The sequence below is a fragment of the Macrotis lagotis genome, chromosome 4 (genome assembly GCF_037893015.1).
Source record: "Macrotis lagotis isolate mMagLag1 chromosome 4, bilby.v1.9.chrom.fasta, whole genome shotgun sequence".
NCBI lineage: Eukaryota > Metazoa > Chordata > Mammalia > Peramelemorphia > Peramelidae > Macrotis > Macrotis lagotis.
The window spans coordinates 81359154-81378861 of NC_133661.1; the positions used below are offsets into that span (position 1 = coordinate 81359154).

At 35.6% G+C, this 19708-nt stretch overlaps 1 protein-coding gene across 1 annotated transcript in view; it reads left to right on the forward strand.

Moving 5' to 3' along the window:
- Nucleotides 1–329: 329 nt before the first annotated feature.
- The window catches only part of LOC141521133 (protein FRA10AC1), a 58872-nt gene continuing 39493 nt past the window's right edge, over nt 330–19708 (forward strand). Inside the window, exons 1-7 of the mRNA XM_074233342.1 lie at nt 330–443; nt 3924–3997; nt 13616–13711; nt 13845–13890; nt 15558–15634; nt 16327–16410; nt 18887–18971. Coding sequence (XP_074089443.1) covers nt 411–443; nt 3924–3997; nt 13616–13711; nt 13845–13890; nt 15558–15634; nt 16327–16410; nt 18887–18971 — 495 coding nt within the window. The 5' untranslated portion in view covers nt 330–410. The remainder of the gene's footprint in view (nt 444–3923; nt 3998–13615; nt 13712–13844; nt 13891–15557; nt 15635–16326; nt 16411–18886; nt 18972–19708) is intronic.

Here is a 19708-nt window from a genome sequence, read left to right on the forward strand (position 1 = left end):
GGGTGCATTTTAGTAAGCATCTACGCACAGGCGCAGTAGGAAGAGCTTTACGACTCTTCCTACAAATGTCTTTTATTGATGAAGCATTTGCAAACGAGCCGCCGTGCCCATCATTGCAGTGGATGCTGGAACAAGTTGCCGATGATGGAGGGGGAGGGGAGGGAAGCGGGGCCCCTGTTTGGTGGCTCGGCTGCTGTGCGTCACAGCGCTCCGCCAGGCCCGGGAGCTGCCGCGGCGCTGCGGCCCGTCTCTTCCGGCGCGCTGGTTTCCGCCCGGACCCTTGAGGCGGCGGGACGCGGCCGGACCGGCGCTTTTCCCCGGTGGCACCAGCGGCGGAGCGGAGAGATCCGGGGTCCGGCGGAGAGCGAGGCTGGCGGGGCGCTTCCCGTGAGGCTGCGCGGCCGCAGGCCATGGAGCCGGCCCAGCAGCGGCTGTCCCGGGCGGTGCGTGGCGGCGGCGTCGGGGGCGGGGCCGGGGGAGGGGAGGGAGCCGAGGCTGCGGCTCCGGGGCCGGGCTGCGGGGCCCTGACTTCGGCCGTCCGCCCCCCTGAGACCCCCGAGAGTCCGGCTTCCCGGGAGCTTCCCCCGGCCTCGGGGGTGGCGGTCCGGGGGAATTGTCCCTGTGGGTGTGAACGGAGGAGCGCGTGCGCGCTGGGAGGCCGTGACGTAAGCGCGTGCGCGCTGGGGAGACCCCAGGCCCCAGCCCCAGGCGGCCCCAAGCGGGCGGGCTCACGCCGGGTCTTTAGAGGCCGGGGGAGGGGACGCAGCGTGGGGACCCCGGGCAGCAGGCCCGAGCCGCCGGGCGCAGAGGCCCAGACGGCCCGCCCGGTGCTTGGGAGCAAAGTGCGCGAGACCCCAAGCGGCCGAACGGAGAAGATGAGGTTGTATCACGGAGACCTCCACTGTGGGAAAGGGTCACTTCCTACGTGTTCCTTGAAATGTTAAAAAAAATCACTTCTTGACCCCAGTTTGCCCTTTTCCACCAGGTTGGATTGTCTCTTACATCGTGATGTCAGACGGTTTAGGGCATGAGGCTGAGGACCTGACGTTTAGGTTGCTCAGTAATTGTCCTTTGAATTTGAGATGTCACATCACTGAAAACTGAATAGTAAAAGAGCATTTCTTAGAGTGTTTTAAGAAACAGCAGTGCAATGAAATGCCTGGTTGAAAGCTGCTTTATTTTGAATAATACTTCAATAATAATGTGCAGTGATTTGCTTAATGTTTAATATTAGAATCAGTCAGCAAACATTTGTTAAATGTCTCTCCTAGGCCTTTACGCCAGAGGTTATATAATCTTGTAGAAAAAGAAGCTGGGTGACGCAGTGGATAGAGCACCGGCCCTGGAGTCAGGAGGACCTGAGTTCAAATCCAGCTTCAGACACTTAATAATTACCTAGCTGTGTGGCCTTGGACAAGCCAAAAAAAACCTAAAAAAAAAAGAAAAAGAAGCAAATTACTAAATAATAATCTCTCGTGTGTATATATCTGTGTGTGTGTATATGTGAGAAAAAAAAAGCAGTCCTTGCATTTGTACTCATTCACTCACATATCCAACCTCTATGCATGGAGATTCACAGATTTGTAGCCTGTTAGAGCTGGCAGAGATCTTAGAGAGCGTGATGACAGTGAATTTTGATGAAACGATTATAACCCATTATATTCAGATAAGGCAAAAAAGTCACATAAAACAAGATTTAAATTTTTTTTTTAAGTGGGTAAAGGATTAAGTAGTACTTTTTCTTACCCATATTGGATAATATAGAAATTATTGCATTGGAAGATAACTATTTCACTGATTGTACAATTTTTAAATATTCAGAAACTTACTGACAATGAAGGTTGTAGGAAAAGGATTACAGAGACAGTTCATGGAAATCCCCTCTGGAGATTAGAATAATTTATAACGAAGCATCCTTGGATATAAATATTAGCTTATAAAGTTATTTTAAGTTGTTTGGTGTGAATGTCAGCAAATCACCTTAATTCTCTAGGCCTCAGTTTCCTCATCTAAAAACCACGAATTAGATGTTGCAAACTACTACTACTACTACTACTACTACTACTACTACTACTACTACTAGTACTACTACTACTACTACTACTACTACTACTACTACTACTACTACTACTACTGGATCCTGTGTAGTAGTTTGCAACATCTAATTCTTGTAGTAATTCATGACATCTAATTTCCTCTGGAAATTACTTCATGTTGATTTAGTTGCATGTGTTTTGTTTGTCCTCTTTGCATACTCAGTGTCTATTATAATAACCTGGTTTGTAGTAGTCACTTAAAAAATTCTGGCTGAATAAATGAATGAATAAAAACTAGCTGAATCAGTGTGGTATAATTAAAGAACACTAATCTGAAGTCAGAGATTTGATTCCCCACCTTGCTACTTAATGCCTATTTGATTTGGGGCAATTCACTTCTCTTTCTCTAGGCCTCTTTTCCCTCATCTATAAAATGAGATGTTAGAGTACATTGGCTGTTTTTAGCCTGGCGATAGATTACAGGGAGGGTCCATAAACTTGGATGGAAAAAATACTTCTTTATTTAAGCATAACTTTTTTTGGTAATCTTGTGTTTTATGAATCATTCTTCTGAGAAGTCAGTAAGTTTCACCAGACTACCAAAGGGGGCAGACCCAGAAAATACTGAGTTGTATTAGATGATAGCTTGAGAACCTTCCATTTCTAGTCTAGTGAATCTGACAATAATGCTTATATTTTTTAAGTTGATCACTTTAGTGGATCTCTTTCCAATGGTACAAGCCGCAAGCTGTTCCTGCCTTTTCCTCTGTTCGTAAAACCACAGGAAGTCTTCCTCAAGTTCATTTGGCTGTCTAGATCTTTTTTATATTGCATAAGTAGCCCTGGATTATGTTACATATCTGTTAACAATTGACCTGGCTGTGTAGTAGTAGTAGTAGTAGTAGTAATAATAATAATAATAATAATAATAGCTAACATTTATATAGTGCTTCAATGTTTACAAAATGCTTTATGTTTATGATTTCATTTGAAAATGCTTTATGTTCATGATTTCATTTGAACCTCACAACTACCCTGGGAGAAAGGATTATCTCCATTTTAGAGATAAGGAAACTGAAGTTGAGAGAAGTTAAGGATTTGAGCAAGGTCACACAATCTAGTAAATATCTGAGAATGGATTTGAACTCTGATCTTCTTGACTCCAAAACCATCCCTCTATTAAGTTGAATTTTCCAGTCATACTTTTTTAAATGCAATTGTTTCACCAGTGCAGTTTGTCATTGGTAATATGCTGTATACCCAACATGAGTAATATCCTATTTTGTGAAAAAAGGTTTTAGTATAGACAGTATGATCATAAAGAAAGGATTATGATCCCTATAATTTACCCAATAACTTTGTTGTAATTATTCCACATAATAATAATAATAATAATTTGTTGTGCAGACTTTTTTCAGTCATATCCAATTCTTTGTGACCCCATTTGGGGTTTTCTTGGCATAGACACTGGAATGATTTGCCATTTCCTTCTCCAAATAATGATAATAGTTAACATTTGTAAAGTGCTTTAAGGTTTACAAAGAATTTTACAAATATTATTGTATTTTCACAGAAACCTTGGAATGTAGGTGCCAGATTGGGAAACTAGGGTTGTCAAAGGTTAAGTGACAAGCCCAGGTCACACAGCTAGTAATTGTTTAAGGATAGGTTTGAAATCATCTCTTGACTCCAGGACCAGCACCTCTAGCCTCTGTGCCACTTAATTGCACTTTGCTAATTATAAAACTTATAATATAAAAATTGTCTCAAGCTAAATTTTATATAATTTTAGATACTATTTCAAATGTTAGTTCACATCATCAAATACTTTGCAATCAATTTCTTGTGATAAGGTTACAAGCAATCAATTTCTCTATTTCTTTTCAGATCCATGACCATGGAAGCTATGACTCTGATTTTAGTGATGATGAAAACTGTGGAGAATCTAAAAAAAGAAAAAGGTACCTAATTTTTATCTTAAATTTTGTGCAGAATATTTGCATACCTCTACAGATGTTTGTATTTCTAGTGAATAACATTTCTTTTCAGTGAACTGTAAAGCTTTGACTCAAATGCTGAGAACTGTTTTGAAAAATTAAAAAAATGATGTTGGTGCTATAGGATGAATTTGTTGGCAGTGTATGTTTTTCAGAAAACAGAAGGAAAAAAGATCAAAGCTGTTAGGTCCATCTGTTGCATATATTATTCATTTATGAAACATGCTTTGCTTAAGATTTTAACTCTGAGAATTTGCCTGATCCATTTCCTTTCCTAATACTTTGCTGCAAAATGAAAACCAAGACTATCAGGTCAAGTTCAAATGATAACTTGGATGAATGGACTGAGTCTTTGATTGTAATTAAGATGGTTAGAGAGAGTCTAGCTGATTAATTCAACTGGGCCTTTTAGGTGGCTGAACCTTGGCAAGATCACCTTGTTCCAGGGTCCCTTAGCTTTATAGATTTGGAAATTTGACTTTATAAATTCCTCAAGGGGTGATCAAGCTTTTAGGCCCAGATTCACATTAACCAAACTCAGAAGAGACTCATTTAGATTATCAGGTGATTAATGTGTGAGGAAAAAATATATTTGTTACAGCATTTGTCATATGTGCACAATAGAATTAGGACAGAGAGAGTTTGGTGTTCTTCTTGAAGAATTTCTGTCAAACTGTGGTAGCTTAGTGAATTGCATTTTTCCAGATCAGAAATTTTCTATTTAACTTACAAGTATTTATTGTCTAGATGTATCCACCTCCAGCTCTTCTGAGTCATGTTGCCCACCCAACAAAAACCAGTCTAGGGTGGCATACAGAATTCAGTACCCATTTATGAGTACTATATAATCCATACCACCAGAGAGCACAGCAGTGAGGCCCGAGGGCTGCTGTGGCTGCAGTTTGGACATACCTGGCTCTAAAATCTTGGAGTTTAGCTTTTTTTTTTTTTTGATTGTGCTAGAGATACACTATAAACATTATTTACTAAACCAGTTTTTGATGTTATCAGATTTCTGACTTTATCTTAAGTTATAGTTTCTCAGATTGTATCGTGGTGTAGTAGAAAGGGCACTAACTTTGGACTTGGAGGTCCTGAAGAGAGTTGTGGCTCTCACACTTCTTTGCTGTGTGACCATGAGTATGTCAGTTTCCTTAAAGATCAGTTTTCTGGTCTGTTAAATGGAGATAATAGTGCACACATTTACATGGCATTTTATATCTTTACTACCTACCTCATGGGGTCAAGTGTTTAAAATGATATATTAAAAGTGAGTTACTATTATGAATCATACTTTAGAAAATTGTGTTCTTAGTGATATTTTTAGGGATATAACCTCTCCTCATCAACGTTTTCATAGCTAATAAGAATTTCTTAGCACAAAATTTACTTCTGGCAAGATTTTCATAGGTAACTAGTCCATCCATTTTATTAAAATTGTTCTTAACACATGCCAGTTTATGATTGAGAATTTTTAATTTTCTTCATTCAACTATAACCTCCTATCATTCCATCTCTTTTTATGCCTCATTCGATTCTTTATTCTCTCCATTCACTTTCTTCTCTTCTCTATCTTGATCCTAGAGTCAACAAACTTAGCTTTACTCTCAAATACCTTTTCCCCTTGTCTTAATGTTTTTTGTTTTATCCAAAGCCAATCCTGATTTACTCCCTCCGTTATCTGCACTTTTTCTTGTTGCTGAATGTTGCTAAAGGAAGTCATGCTATGTAATGTCAATTCACTTTGTTTCTAATATTCATTCTCCCTTTTTTAGGTTCTTATTCTCTTGCCTCCAAACATACCTAAGTCTCTTTTATTCTGATAACTCCCACTAAACCCTTCCATTTCCCAAGCTATCATTCTTTATATCTCTACTTTTTCATAGTCAGAGACCGAGAGGAAATTGTTGACTTCTGTTATCTCCATTCCCTTTTCTCTTTTCTCCTTTCATTTACTTTTCAGCCCCTTGTAACATGACTTCCAACCTCAATTTGTAACTGAAGCTATTCTTCCCGAAATAACCAGTGATCCCATATTTTCAAATTTGGTGGTCCTTTCTCAACCTTTAACATTCCTGAATTTTCTTATATGCTGACTCCTCTTTCCTGAATCCACTTAACCTTTTGGGGTTTTTGTGATACTGATCTTTCTTCTCCTAACTGATCATTCTTTCTTAGTCTTTGTTAGATCATTATTCAAATCTAGTCCTCTAACTATGGAGACCCCCCCCAAGGTTCTGACATGGGCTTTCTTTTGACATACACACTCTCTCAGTGACTTCATCAATTTTCATGGGATTTAAGTTCTATCTTTGCAGATAATTCCCACATCTATGCATCTACTCCTAATCTTTCTTGAGTTCTAGTTCTTTGTCACCCAAGGCATTTAGAACTAGATCATTTCAAATTCAGCATGTCCAGAACAGAACTCTATGTTTTTCCCCCTCTCCCCTTTCTAACCACCTCAGTCACTGTAGAGTCATCCCCTCACTCCACATTTGCAGTTGGTTGTTAAATCTTGTCACTTCTGTTCCAACTTTTCTTGAATCCATCTTTTTCTCTCCACTTTTATAGTACCCACCAGCCTGACTTCTTCTCTGGACTTTGACATTAGCCCTTAGTGGCCTCTGATCTTTCCCCTGACCATTCCATCTTCCGTGCATCTACTCAATAAGCTGTATTTGTTTTCTATTTCTTCAGATAAAATACAAACTCCTTTGACATTTAATGTCCTTCACAGTTAGTTCCAGTCATTTGGGCAGCCAGCACTGAACTTGGAGTCTGGGAGTCCTGAGTTCAAATTTAGCCTCAGATTAACTAGATGATTCTGAGCATATCATGTCACTTTTGCCTCAGTTTTTCTCAACTGTAAAATGAGGATAATTGTATCCTAGAGGTGTTGTGAGGATGAAATGATGTATTTCATTGGTTTGTATTTTTAAATATTTATAAAGGTTGTAGCACAGGTTATAGAAGTATAACCATGTATTCCCTCTTCCAGCCAACCTTTCCAGCTTCTACATCACTCCTCTTCCCATAATCTAAAGTCCAGTCAAACTGACCATTTTATTAAGACATTCTATCTCTTGCCTCCATCTCTCACCCCTTCTACCTGTCAGAATCTATAGCTTCCTTCAAAGCTCAACTCAAGTTCCACCTTGTACTTGAAGCTTTCTCTTACTTCCCCTCCCCCTTTCTACATTTACAATTATCTCTATGTGTTTAGTATGTTTCCTCAGATAGAATGTTAGCTCCCTGAGGTCAGGGGCTGGTTTATTGTCTTTGTGTTCTCAGTGCTGAGTGGATAGTAGCATTTAACAAATGTGTATTGTGATTTGAGTGTTTCCAATGTACTGATTGCTAATATTTTTTTTTAACATGAGAACAGTCTTGCCTGGTGCTGTCCACAGATGGCTTGCTGCTGCAAACATATTATATCACTTGTCTTTTGCTGATCTTGGACTTTACTGGACAAGTTATAAAATCAACTTGAGAATGTTATACTTTATGTACTATGTGGATTGCATTTTCATTACTAACCTCAACAATTGAAGTAAGATGTTAACCTGTCATTAATATTTGTGTTGCTTAATTGCACATATGAATGCTTTTTTTTTAAACCACAGAGCTTTGTACTATAGAAAAATATTTTCATGATTTCACCGTCTTCCATTTGGGATTGTTATCTAGTACAGCAAAACTGTATTGATGTTTCTTTTCTGAAATACTGTAATTTTTGAAATATTATTACAATGTATGGCATAAAATACACACTAAAATATTTGTTGAATTGAATTTAATTGACATATTGGTCAATTATTTTGTGTAAGGTGCTGTGTTAGGTAATATGGAAGAATAAGAAAGGGAAGAAATGAAGCATAGGCATAGAATTCCAATCTAGTTTAGAAGGGACCTTAGTCATTTAGTCTAAACTCAACAAGATTCTCTTATAAACATCCCTACCAAGTAGGCTGTCTGCTTTTGCTTGAAAATCTCTAACCCATTCTGCTTTTGGACATCTCTAATTATCAGAAAGTTCTTCCTTACATCAGGCCTATCTGCCATTTATATGTCTACCACTACTCCTTGTTTTGATTCTGGACCAAGCAAAGCAAATGTCCTCCCTTTTTCTTGTCATAGTTCTTTAGATAATCATAGACAGCTTTCTTGTTTTCCTTAAGTCTTCTCTTTTCTAGCTAAAAAATAGTTTCTTCAACTGATTCATTTATAGAATGCTATTTGATCTCTTGCCATTTCTGGTAAGGTATAAGAAAGTAGTAAAACTTGTTTCTATTCTGAATCTGATTATGACCTCCTTGCTAGAAGGAACTACTTTATTTGCCTTTGAGGTTTCATATGTCTTTTTACATCATCAATAAGTTCTTCCTAATTTATCATAAACAGATTTAGGTTAATAGTTCTTCCTTATATTGAAGGATAAAATTATCAATGAGGTAGGTCAAAATTTTCAGCCCCTCTGCTTTTTGGTAGGGAGAGAGTTCCAGCAGGTGTTTGAATAATTTAAGCCATATACCACTACAAAATCATGTTTCTATGCCAATTTTGTGATGTTTTCCAAACTTTTCATCTAATTTTGCCTTCTGTTCACATAATATTCATAGTATATCCTTGCAACAATGACACTTTTTATTTTACTCTTGTTTGTTATCTAAATTGTCTCTACCTCATTTCTCTCCTCTGGCTAAATAACTCATATCCTTGTAAAGTCATATTTAAGTCCTGAGACCCATCCCATCAAGTGCATATGAGGTCAGATTTTCCTCCTTGTATTAAGATCTCATTGACCCTATTTATTACCCAACACTTTGTGCATTTGTATTTAGACATCTGATGTCATGGATTTTATTGTTGGCCCTCTTCTTGAATATTGTCTTCTATGAATAGCTGATCTTTTCTTCTGATAGTCCTAGGATTACAAATTACAGAAGTTTTAGGAACCTCACTGTCCTAGACCAACCCATATCTGAAAAAGAAACAGGATTAAAACACACCTAACGTGGTTACCTAACCTTTGCTTGAAGACCTCTAACTGGGGGGGGAGCATTTCACTTTTGAAGAGCTTAGAATGTTAGGGTTTCTTCATACTGAGTCTAAATTTGCCTCATAACTTCCACCCACTGGCCATCTGGGGCCAGAAGAGTAAGTCTAATCCCTCTTCTACGCGACAGTTTTTCAGGTTCTTGAAAATAGCACTCCTGTGCCCCTTGAGTCTTCATTCTCCATGCTCAACTTCCCTAGATCCTTCAGTGGATCCTAATATGGCATGAACTTGAGGCTTTCATTTTCTAGTCACTTTTCTCTGAACACTCACCTTCCTAATATGTGATGCCCCAATCTGAACCAATATTACTGGAAACTTTCCCTAACTCTAATGCAACCCAATAGTTCAGGAGTTTATTTTTTTTTAAGACTGTCATAGCGCATTATCTGTTATTAAATGAAATTAATAGTAATTTTATCATTATATTTACTTATGTATTTTACATATTATTAATAATAAATTATTATTTTAAAAAGTTATTAAGTGAATTAGTGGAAAAATATTTGTAATGCCTGCTTGGTGCTAAGGAAAAATATACAAAAGTGAAGCAGTTCCTGCCCCCATAGAATTTACATTCTAATAGGGAAAAATAACATATCAGGAAGAGATACCCAGAGAAGGCAGGTAAAAGAGGGTTGATCTTTGGAATCATGAAAATTGGACATAGGGACAAAGGGTAGTCAATTTTGACTTTTTTTTTTTTAACAATGATAGCAGTGATTTGTTTGTTTGTTTGTCTGTTTGTTTTTACTGTTCCCAGAGCAGGAGATGGTAAGTTCATAGAGTATACCATCCTTTTATACCATTAAAATCTACTTTCCCCAAATTTAGAGTATATATCAGATTATGGACTCCCCTCTCTTAGCACAGGCTCTATAACTGAGTAGCCAATTCACAGCATTTCCAGTCCAGCAGTCAATTCTTTTTAGTAAGAATCAGATCCAGAATTCTATTCTGGTACTCCTTTCTTGATTCCTCTTCCTGTGCTGCACCTGCTGTTCCCAGAATTAGGCTTTTCAGACCTCTGTGGACTGTTTTCCATGCCCCCCTTTTAGTTTAAAGCTTGCTTTTTTGGATTCATACGACTTCAAGAAAACTGAATTATTTTAGACCATGATTTAGAATGAAAATTCTATTCTTGGATTCCATCTTTTTAGTCTGTTTTTCACTTTTTCAGTTCTTCCTGTTTCTTCTGAATCTTCTTCTTTCAGTCAGCTAAAGTGAAAAAACAAAACGAAATGAAACACAGCAACCTCATATATATTTCCAGAGTCATTAGTCTTATTATCTAGGACTTCAAGAATTCTTAGTTTTAATAAAAGATTAAAAAGTGTTGTGTGTCATCAGGGAGGTAAAGTGTTTTATTTCATGGGGTTCAAAGGATTTAAAAGCAACAAATGGTTGGGATAGCAGGAAAGACTTCATAAAACAAGTGATCTGATTTATCTTACAAGGCCAAACAGTCACCCGAACTAATTAAGTAGAAATTCTGAAGTCTTTTGAGAAATTCTTCATAACAAAAGTGAAATTAATTATGCCTCAGTGATAGCTTTTTTACTGTTTAGGGTTTTGCACATTAGGCTTTGTGTTTAACAATTTCAATGAAAAAAATAGTATCACCTACTTTGATCTTCCATCTGATTCAACATGATTGACCACTTTTGAGATTATTCAAAAGATTACATTGTAAGTTGTGAAGAATTTTCCAAAAGAAGTATTGGAATGTATAGTCTATTGCATTAGCTACATTGAAGAGGTTAATGTGCATTTCTTTCTGTACCTTGTTGTAGATTTGCTTTAAAAAATTTTACTAGCGACACCTTGTGGGCTACTGATTGTTTTTTTAAACATTATGTTTAGACATACTAATGATATTGGACCATTTTGCAAAAGCTATCATAGTGTTGTGAGCTAATGAATCATAGAATCTTCTAATTATAAGGATTCTTAGAAGCCTTTTAGTTTAACCAATCCTTACTCAAACAAGAATCTTCACTAGAGCATACTTGAAAATAATGGTCTTTCAGTTTTGCTTAAGGAATAATTGTATAATATTAAAGATTTCTATTAACACTATAAAGCTGAAAAGAGCTAATCATTTCTTGTATTTAATATCATATTCCTTAATGATACAGTGATATAAGAAAAGTATAAAACTGAATCCAGGCGATCAGCATGTCCTTTTGGTTGTTGATATATTGTGTCATTGTTAACATTGAGCTTCCAGAGTGAAGATCTAAGAACTTACTCTCTATGTCTATTAGGTCCACTCCTGCTTTTCAATTCTCATTCAGCTTCATTTGCATCTTCTCTATACTAGATATAAATCACAAGACAAATTTATCAATGATAAATTCTTAGAATATAGCCAATCTATTAACATTGTCTCAAAGTTTAGCACAGCCAGCTCTCCGATGTATGATATAATAGCCAAGAGCAATTATTTGGCAAATGAAATATGGTGTGGCCATCCAAGGAGGGCAAAATGTTTCAAAAGAATGTCTAAAGACTGAGATTAAAAATGTGTAATACTCTGATTTACCAACAGTATAAAAACTTTCTTGATGATTGGCATTTGGATGTAGGACATTTCTTTGTTTTAGTAAAGATTAATGATAAAATTGGAGGCAAGAAGAGTAATCTAATATACTCTTTAAATAGCAAATAGAATAGTCTTCATAAGTTCAGTTAAACGTTACCTATAAAACTTTGTCTTCCTCATACCTGCATATGTAATCTACAGCAACCATTATCAATAAAATAATCTTTTTTAAATGTGCAATAAATTTAAAACTATTCAAAAGAATAGTTTTCTGTTTTCATAGGAAGCTTTATTGACTCCAGTAAAAAAAAAATCATATTTAAAGAGAAAAAAGGACAGAAAAAGAAAAGAAGATAGGTTGATCACCAGCAAGAATGAGGGATTACATAGACAGTCAGAATGTTACACAGGTACCCTTGTAGTGACAGGAGAAAGTAAGGGAAACTTTTAATGCTAGGTTGTGAAGTGGATAGAGCACCAGCCTTGGAGTCAGGAGTTCAAATCCAGCTTCAGACACTTAATAATTACCTAGCTGTGTGGCTTGGGCAAGCCACTTAACCCCATTGCCTTGCAACAAAAAACAACCCTAAAAAAAAGATTAAAAAAAAGAGTCAGTCCAGATAAGTGAGCATAGATGGTTTACATTCTGCATATCTGGAGGGATCAGAGGGATCACAGATCTGTTTAATTAGAAGTAATTTTCAAAGGAGAAAAAAGTCTCTGTTCCTAAAATCCAAATTATTATTACAAGCATTGCTAATGAAGCAAGGTATCCTAGCTGCTAAAGAGCCAACCTCAAAAACAGAAAGACCTGATTTGAATTCATTTAACCTCTCTGTGCTCTGAGTCATTCTCTAAGATTATATAATATAATGATCTTCATTGGTAGAGGGTGATTCCTCATATAGGAGATCTCTGGACCAATCATAGCTCTAGTCTCTATCTCCTACCTCACTGCTTATATCAAATATGGACACTAGACTGACATTTATCTAATGCTTTGAAGTATATGGAATACTTTGTTTACAACAGCCTTGTGAGTTAGATATTTTTCATTATTTTTCCAATCTATAAATGAGAAAACTGAGTCATAGAAAGGTTAAATGATTTACTCAAGGTCACAGAGAGCCAGAACTCCAACCAAGATCTTATGACTTGAAGTTCAGTATTCTTCTCCTAGATAGCATGCTACCTTTTTAATATATGACTGAGAGAACTGAGTCCTAGGCTAAAGTCAGAACTTATTTATTAAGTGTTTCTTCTGTGCTCAGCCCAGAGGTTACAAATAGAAGTAAAAAGACAACCCCTGTCCTCAAGGTACTTATAGTCTAATGTGGGAAGACACTCATAAAAGGGAGTTGGGGGGGGGAGAAGAGGAGTAGCATAATTTGGAGAGCAAAAAGCAGAGCCAGGAGAGGAATGAAACGTCCAGGATGAGAAGGCAATTGAGGCATGATGGTAAAGTCTGGAGGTTCAGAAGCAGAACTGAAAGGGAAAGTATAGCAGCACATTGTCTTTCTAATATATTATTGGGATAATTGAATCCTAGACTGAAGCTTATGGATCAAATGTGTAATTTATTTTGATGACCAGTTAAATAATTTTGCCCTTATGTAATGCTTCTCCACAAAGGAATTAAAAATGCCCAAAGAAAACTAATCATCCTAGTGTGATAGAATTAGAGAGCTGGAAGAGCCCTCTAAAGATCTGTATTTATATTCATAAACCCCCATGAAGTAAGGAATTGGTAAATAAGTGTTTTTTTTCCCATTTTTGAAGTATGAAAATTCAAGTTATAGACATAGTAATTTGTTACTTTAAGGTCGGTGGTTTCATTTTTAGACCAAACATTGAGCTCCTTATTTGGAATTTTATGTTGAATGTCCTAAAAATTTTCCCAAATGGAAAATATAAAACGCCAGAAAAACTGTTTTAACTAGAAACATTTATTCTTCTTTTCCCCCACTTAATGAACTAGGACAATCAATGAAGACTCATTGCTCACAAAGCCATTTCAGAAAGAAAAATATTCAAAAGTTGCTCATAGACATGTTGCAGCAGAGGAACTGGATCGGTAAGATATTTTATTGTGAATTTTTTATTTTATAATTTTTTTTCATGGTTTATGTAATGTTCATGTAAACCTAGGGAATTTGGATGTATAAAAATTTTAAAAATATGAATATTCTTAAAATTCCTTTTAACAGGGAAGAAGCAAGAAATAGGCGGTTTCATCTAATAGCTATGAATGCTGTATCCTTTTAATGTTTTTTCAGACCTTTAATAATGGTGGAACATTGAAAAATCTTAATTTTTAAAAAATTTCAGTGAAATCTTTTCTATATACTTAGAGGTATATTCTTCATTATTGAATATATACAGAGAAGTTCATTTATTCTAATGGGTAATATTTTGTATTTTGTTAACATCTAAAATTAAGACAGTGACAAAAGAATAAAACTTTTCCGAAGCCTTAGGGAGAAGATTTAAGAAATTCACTAGCTTGAATAAGTTTTTCTTGCTTTTCTTACCTCATTTTGCTGGTCTGGTAATGACCTTCCATTCATAACCTTTTACATTTAAGACTGCTGTAGAACTTATACTTGAAGACTTTAGTTAGGTCATTTTGGGTTTGTTCCTAGGCTTTCTGTGACTTTCAACCTCTAAAATGAAGTTTTAAAGCTTCCTTTTCTCTACATATCTCATACTTGAAGCAACATGGCCCCAGTTCAGCTTCTACATGGGACTGGCCCACATTTTCAGTTTTTCCCGACTACTGGTTAATCCATGTCACTATTGAAAATGGTGGGAGATTGAAAAGAACCCTGTTGAAATTCCTGTGATGTAAATCAGGGCAACTATTGCTATAGTTGGGTGGGATGAAGCCAATTTTTATATGTTTTGTTTTCCCTCTTCTCCCTATTACTACTTCCCCTGAGTCTGTCTCCCCTTCCCAGAGATGGGGGGACAGGGAAGCTCATGAATGAATGCATGACTATAAATGCCTTGAGAAATGACTCATCTATTAAAAATCTTCATTGATTTTCCAGCTGCCTTATATTACAATTGGAATGTGATTAACTGTGATTTATGAATTTTATTTAAAAAGTCTTCATGCAAGAAGTATTTTCATTTATAAAACTGAATGAATGACCACTGCTAGGGATGTATGTAGAAGGATTCATGTTTCAGGCAAATTGGACTAGATTCCTTCTGAGTTCCCTTCTAAACATAAAATTCTGTGATTCTAAGTTAAAGGTTGTGATCATATTTTAAAATTTTTAATGAGTATTCTGTCATTGATTTATAAGCTTTTTATGTATCTTTAAATTTTTTTTAAAAAAAGCAATTCTAATCACATTCTATTCTGAAGGCAATTTTGCTTTTATCTATCATATGTAGGTAGATTTTTATTTTGCAAACTTAGTAGCATGATTGTTTTTTCAATTTTATTTTATTTTTGGTTTCTGAATCCTTTTCCTCCCAATTATTTCCCCTTCCCCACCAATTGAGAAAGCAAGAAAAACAAAACCTGCTATAAATATAGCCAAATTCCCACATTAGCCATGTCTAAAAAAATGTGTCATTCTGAGTCTAACCTCTTATCTATCTGGAGGTGGATAGCATATTTTATCACAAAGTCCTCTGGAATTGGTTCCATTATGTTGATCAGAAACCTTAAATGTACCATTCAGTTTTAAAAGCTGTAGCTTATTCTTTCCAATCTTGAATTATTCCAGGTAAGCTTATCCTTATTTTTCTAGGCAGAAAAAATGAATTCTCCTTAAGTTTTTAGAAATGAAAAATTCTATATTTTATATTTGGTTACTAAAATGCCTAGCGTTATGAAGCAGTGTATCATTCTTTAATGAATTAAGAATAGCTCTTAAAGGTAAAAATTCCTTAATTTTTTTATTCAGTATGAACGACATATGAAATTGGTGAATGATTATATTTTATATTATGGTGGTAAAAAAGAAGATTTCAGACGTTCAGGGTAAGTATTGTAATGACAATTTCATGGAAATTAGAAGTGCATAGTTTATTTGTCCACACTGAAGGTTTTGTAAATTAGAGGTATAACATTTCTTGGCTTCATTGCCTTGAGGATGGTGTAATTCTGGTAATTACCTGGAACCTCCAACTCTGTCTCGACTTGCTGGTATCTAGGGCCTCCTGGCCATTTCCCTGCTTTTTTCCCCTTATCATGGGCTTCTTCATTTTCCAAGTTCTTCATACCAGAAATTTGGGCTCTGCCTTGTTTTTCAGAGATGTAAGCCTCCAGGCCACTTCTAGCTGTTTCCCCACTGAGCTTAACATATAGTAAGTGTTTAATAAATGCTTTATCTCTTTGTTGATCTCTAAGTTATCATGGATGTTAAGTTTGTAGCAAAAAGATCCTTATGCTTATACAGAACAATTTGTTACAAATTATTCTGTATAAGCATAGAAATTTGTATAGTATCATAACTTCTCTTCCAGGAATAACTCTTGGACCCTCTTTTTCTTTCTATGGACAAGTAGCATTACACCAAGAAATTTCTACAGTTGACCTTGCATAATTGTGATTGTAATATCTGCTTAATGTCCCCTTTGGTATAAATTCACCCTAAATGCTGGTGAATCTGGGCATGCAATTTTATTTGAAATTATATATAAATTAAATAATTTATAAAACATCTTTTATAGGAAAAATGACAAGACAGACTTGGATGTTATAAGAGAAAACCATAGATTTCTATGGAATGAAGAAGATGAAGTGGACATGACTTGGTAATTTTTATTATATAGGGATACATTGTATTGAGCTGCTTTGATGGATGGTTTTCAGATTTGGAAAAGTAGGGAGGAAAATAAAAAGAAATAATTCAAACTCTTCAACAATTTTCTTTATAAAAACTGTATTCTAGTCCTATTACTAATTAGTTATATGACTTTGGGCAATTTTCCTTACTTCTCTTAATTTCCTCCCTGATGGAATGAAGGGCCTGGTCATGAGGGACAAACATAATGAATTATAAGAAACAAATTGTTATACAAGTGGACCAATGTTTCATTGAGCCTCTTAAATATTGAGAATATAGGATTACTTTGAGCAAGGAAATGATTGAAATAATGTGGTTACAAGGATGATATATAACATATTTCCCCATGATAAGATGTACCCTATTTTGAAAAATTTGGGACTAAAAACTGGAATCTTCTTAACAGTGGTTATAGATGTTTTTACTTACATTTCCTGTGTTTTTGCACTTGTTTTCTTTGCATTCATTGTTTCGCATTTGTTACCGGTATATTAGGTTACATTTTGCCATGTTCTGCCCAGAAATATTTCAGAAAAGATTTTTGTACAGTGTTGAATTCAAGTTAAAAGTGATTCAGTTTGCGAAAGTGAATGGAAATCATGCTGCTGAATGTAAGTCTGGTTCTCCTCCAACTGAGAATACATCTGAGACTGGCTATGGGAAGAATAAACCCTATTGAAAACACCCCAATAGAAGAAGGCCATGAGAGTCAAGTCAGCCAAGTGGCCTGATTTAGAGAAGGAATTGAAGAGATGAATTAAAGAACAAAGGGCAAGTGGAATTCCTGTGTCCACAAAGATGGTTTAGCAAGAAACAAGAAGAATTGTTGATGAAAAAGAAGTTCCTGATTTCAAAGGAGGATACAATTGGTGATTCAGGTTCATGAAAGGGAATGGACCAAGCATGCATCCACGCCCCAGACTTGCCCAAAAGATGCCTGAAAACTATGAGCAAAAGGTTCTTGAATTTCATGATGAATAAAATTTGAGTTCTAATACATTTTTTTCAAATTTCAGCCCCCCCCCCCCCCAATTAAGATGCATCTTATACATGGGGAAATACAGTACATAGCCTTTAGAAGCTCTGAGGATCTTTATCCCATATCACAGGTTATTTTTTGATGGAGAAAGCCCCAAACCTATTACTGTCCAGGATGGTACAGCATTGTCTCTTTCTTCAGAACAACAGCCAGGAATGTATCAAGAACTTTGCTTTGACTTATTAAATATCTTTTGACACCTCTCCCCATCCTCACTCCTGACCTCCTATCCTCCATCTGGCTCCATTGACAATCAAAAAACTCTTTCACTGTATAATTAGCGAATAGAACTAGTTGCAAAGTGCTTGTACATACTCCAAATCAAGGAGTTTCCCCTATATGCTGTCTGATTCCCTTCTGAAATAGCCTCCCATCTCTGTCATGTATGGGACACTGGACCTGCTCACCAGTCCTCCATTCCATATATGTAAAGCACTTTTCAAATCTTTGAAGTGCTAATAAATGTCATTTCTTATTACTGAGGTACAGGTGCTCTGCTTTCTGATAACTAAACTCAATAGAGCATGCCTTGGATGAACATATGGCAGATCTTTGGTCACTGTCAGATAACTATTGTCTTCTTTAATAGTAACCATAGTACAGATATTCTTTGTTTTTTGCTAAAGAGAAAAGTCATTTCCTTTTGATACAAGAAGACCCAAGATGCCATTTTGTTGAGAAAATTTAAGAACTGGTTTTAAATTCTAACATGGACAAGATGTCAGTTCATTTCAGTAGAATTGTGGATAAGCAAGAATACTTCAGATAGAGCCATTTTTTTCTCCAAAAAGGACTATTAATCTCAAGGTTCTATGCCAGATAGTGTGGAAAAGATAGCATTAACCTGAAAACTTTTTAGTGTAGTTACCAGCAGTTAACCTTTTTATTTACAAATTATCTTTATTATCACAGCTGTGGAATATAATTTTAAGAACTGTATCCACATAGCCATGCCAGGATGAGTTCATAGAAAAATACACCCCCCCCAAAAGCTGATTGAATTGGACTATTGAATGAGATTATTTAATATTATCTATTTAAATGGTGATGAACACTTTAAAATGATGTTATTTTATTCGTGGTATAATTGCTATTGAACTGCTCTAGTAACTAGCCAACAGTCCCAACTACTTCTTGGGATTTCTCCTAAGCAAAGATTAGGACATTGCTAGGATAGTAGAGTGTTTCTTGAGTCTTCTGATTCTTGGGAATTTTATTTAAACTCTCATATATTTGCCTTGCAGCTTTAAGAAATAATTTATTGGATTTCTCAATAAAATTGTAATATACTTCCAAATACCTCTTTCAAAATTTTCTGTTTTTCTTATTTTATTTGATCTTGCTTTCAAGTAGTAACTGTGGTTGGATTTCTAAAATTGTAATATTTACATATTTCTGACTTCAGGGAGAAGAGGCTTGCAAAGAAATACTATGATAAATTATTCAAAGAATACTGCATAGCAGATCTCAGTAGATACAAAGATAACCAGGTATAGTTCCAAAACTTATCGTTATTATGAATTATTTTTCTAAATTTGATTCTTATTTGAATAAAAGATTACCTTTTATTTTATCAAATTCTATAACTCATTTTATTATTATTAACCTTTTATAGATTCTGATTCTACAAAGTCACCCTACATTTCTGAGTGTTCCCATGGAATATACAAATTATACAGTAAAATATATAATGTATGCTGAAGATATGGAGCACTTCGTAGTGGGGTTTTGTAGGAGAAGCCTAAAGCTGAATGACTGCTGGCAGTAGTTTGTTTTGTTCTTTCATATGTGACAAAGAGAATTAGAAGTTATTCTCCAAATTAAAGTTGTGATTTCTTCCATTACACTTGAGCTTATTCAAGCAGAATAAGTTCTTGATTTTGATATGTATTAGATAGCAATGGTATTTATACTACATTATATATATATATATATATATATATATATATATATATATAAATTTAAAAATTAGTTTGCATTCTTTAAATTAACATTTGACTGTCAAAGGTAATTTTTAAAAAATCATTTAATTATTGTCTACTCCATTTTTTCTCCACTTCTCTGGAAGAATAGCATAAGATATTTGATCAAAAGCTTTTCTCGGGGAAACTAGAACCACAGCTTTCTTTTCCTCTACTAATTTTGGAATTTTTTTTTTTTTTGGATGTTTGTGGAGGAATTGTGGGAGAGAGCTTGACAGTCTTTTTTGCTACTCTGTCATCTTTCC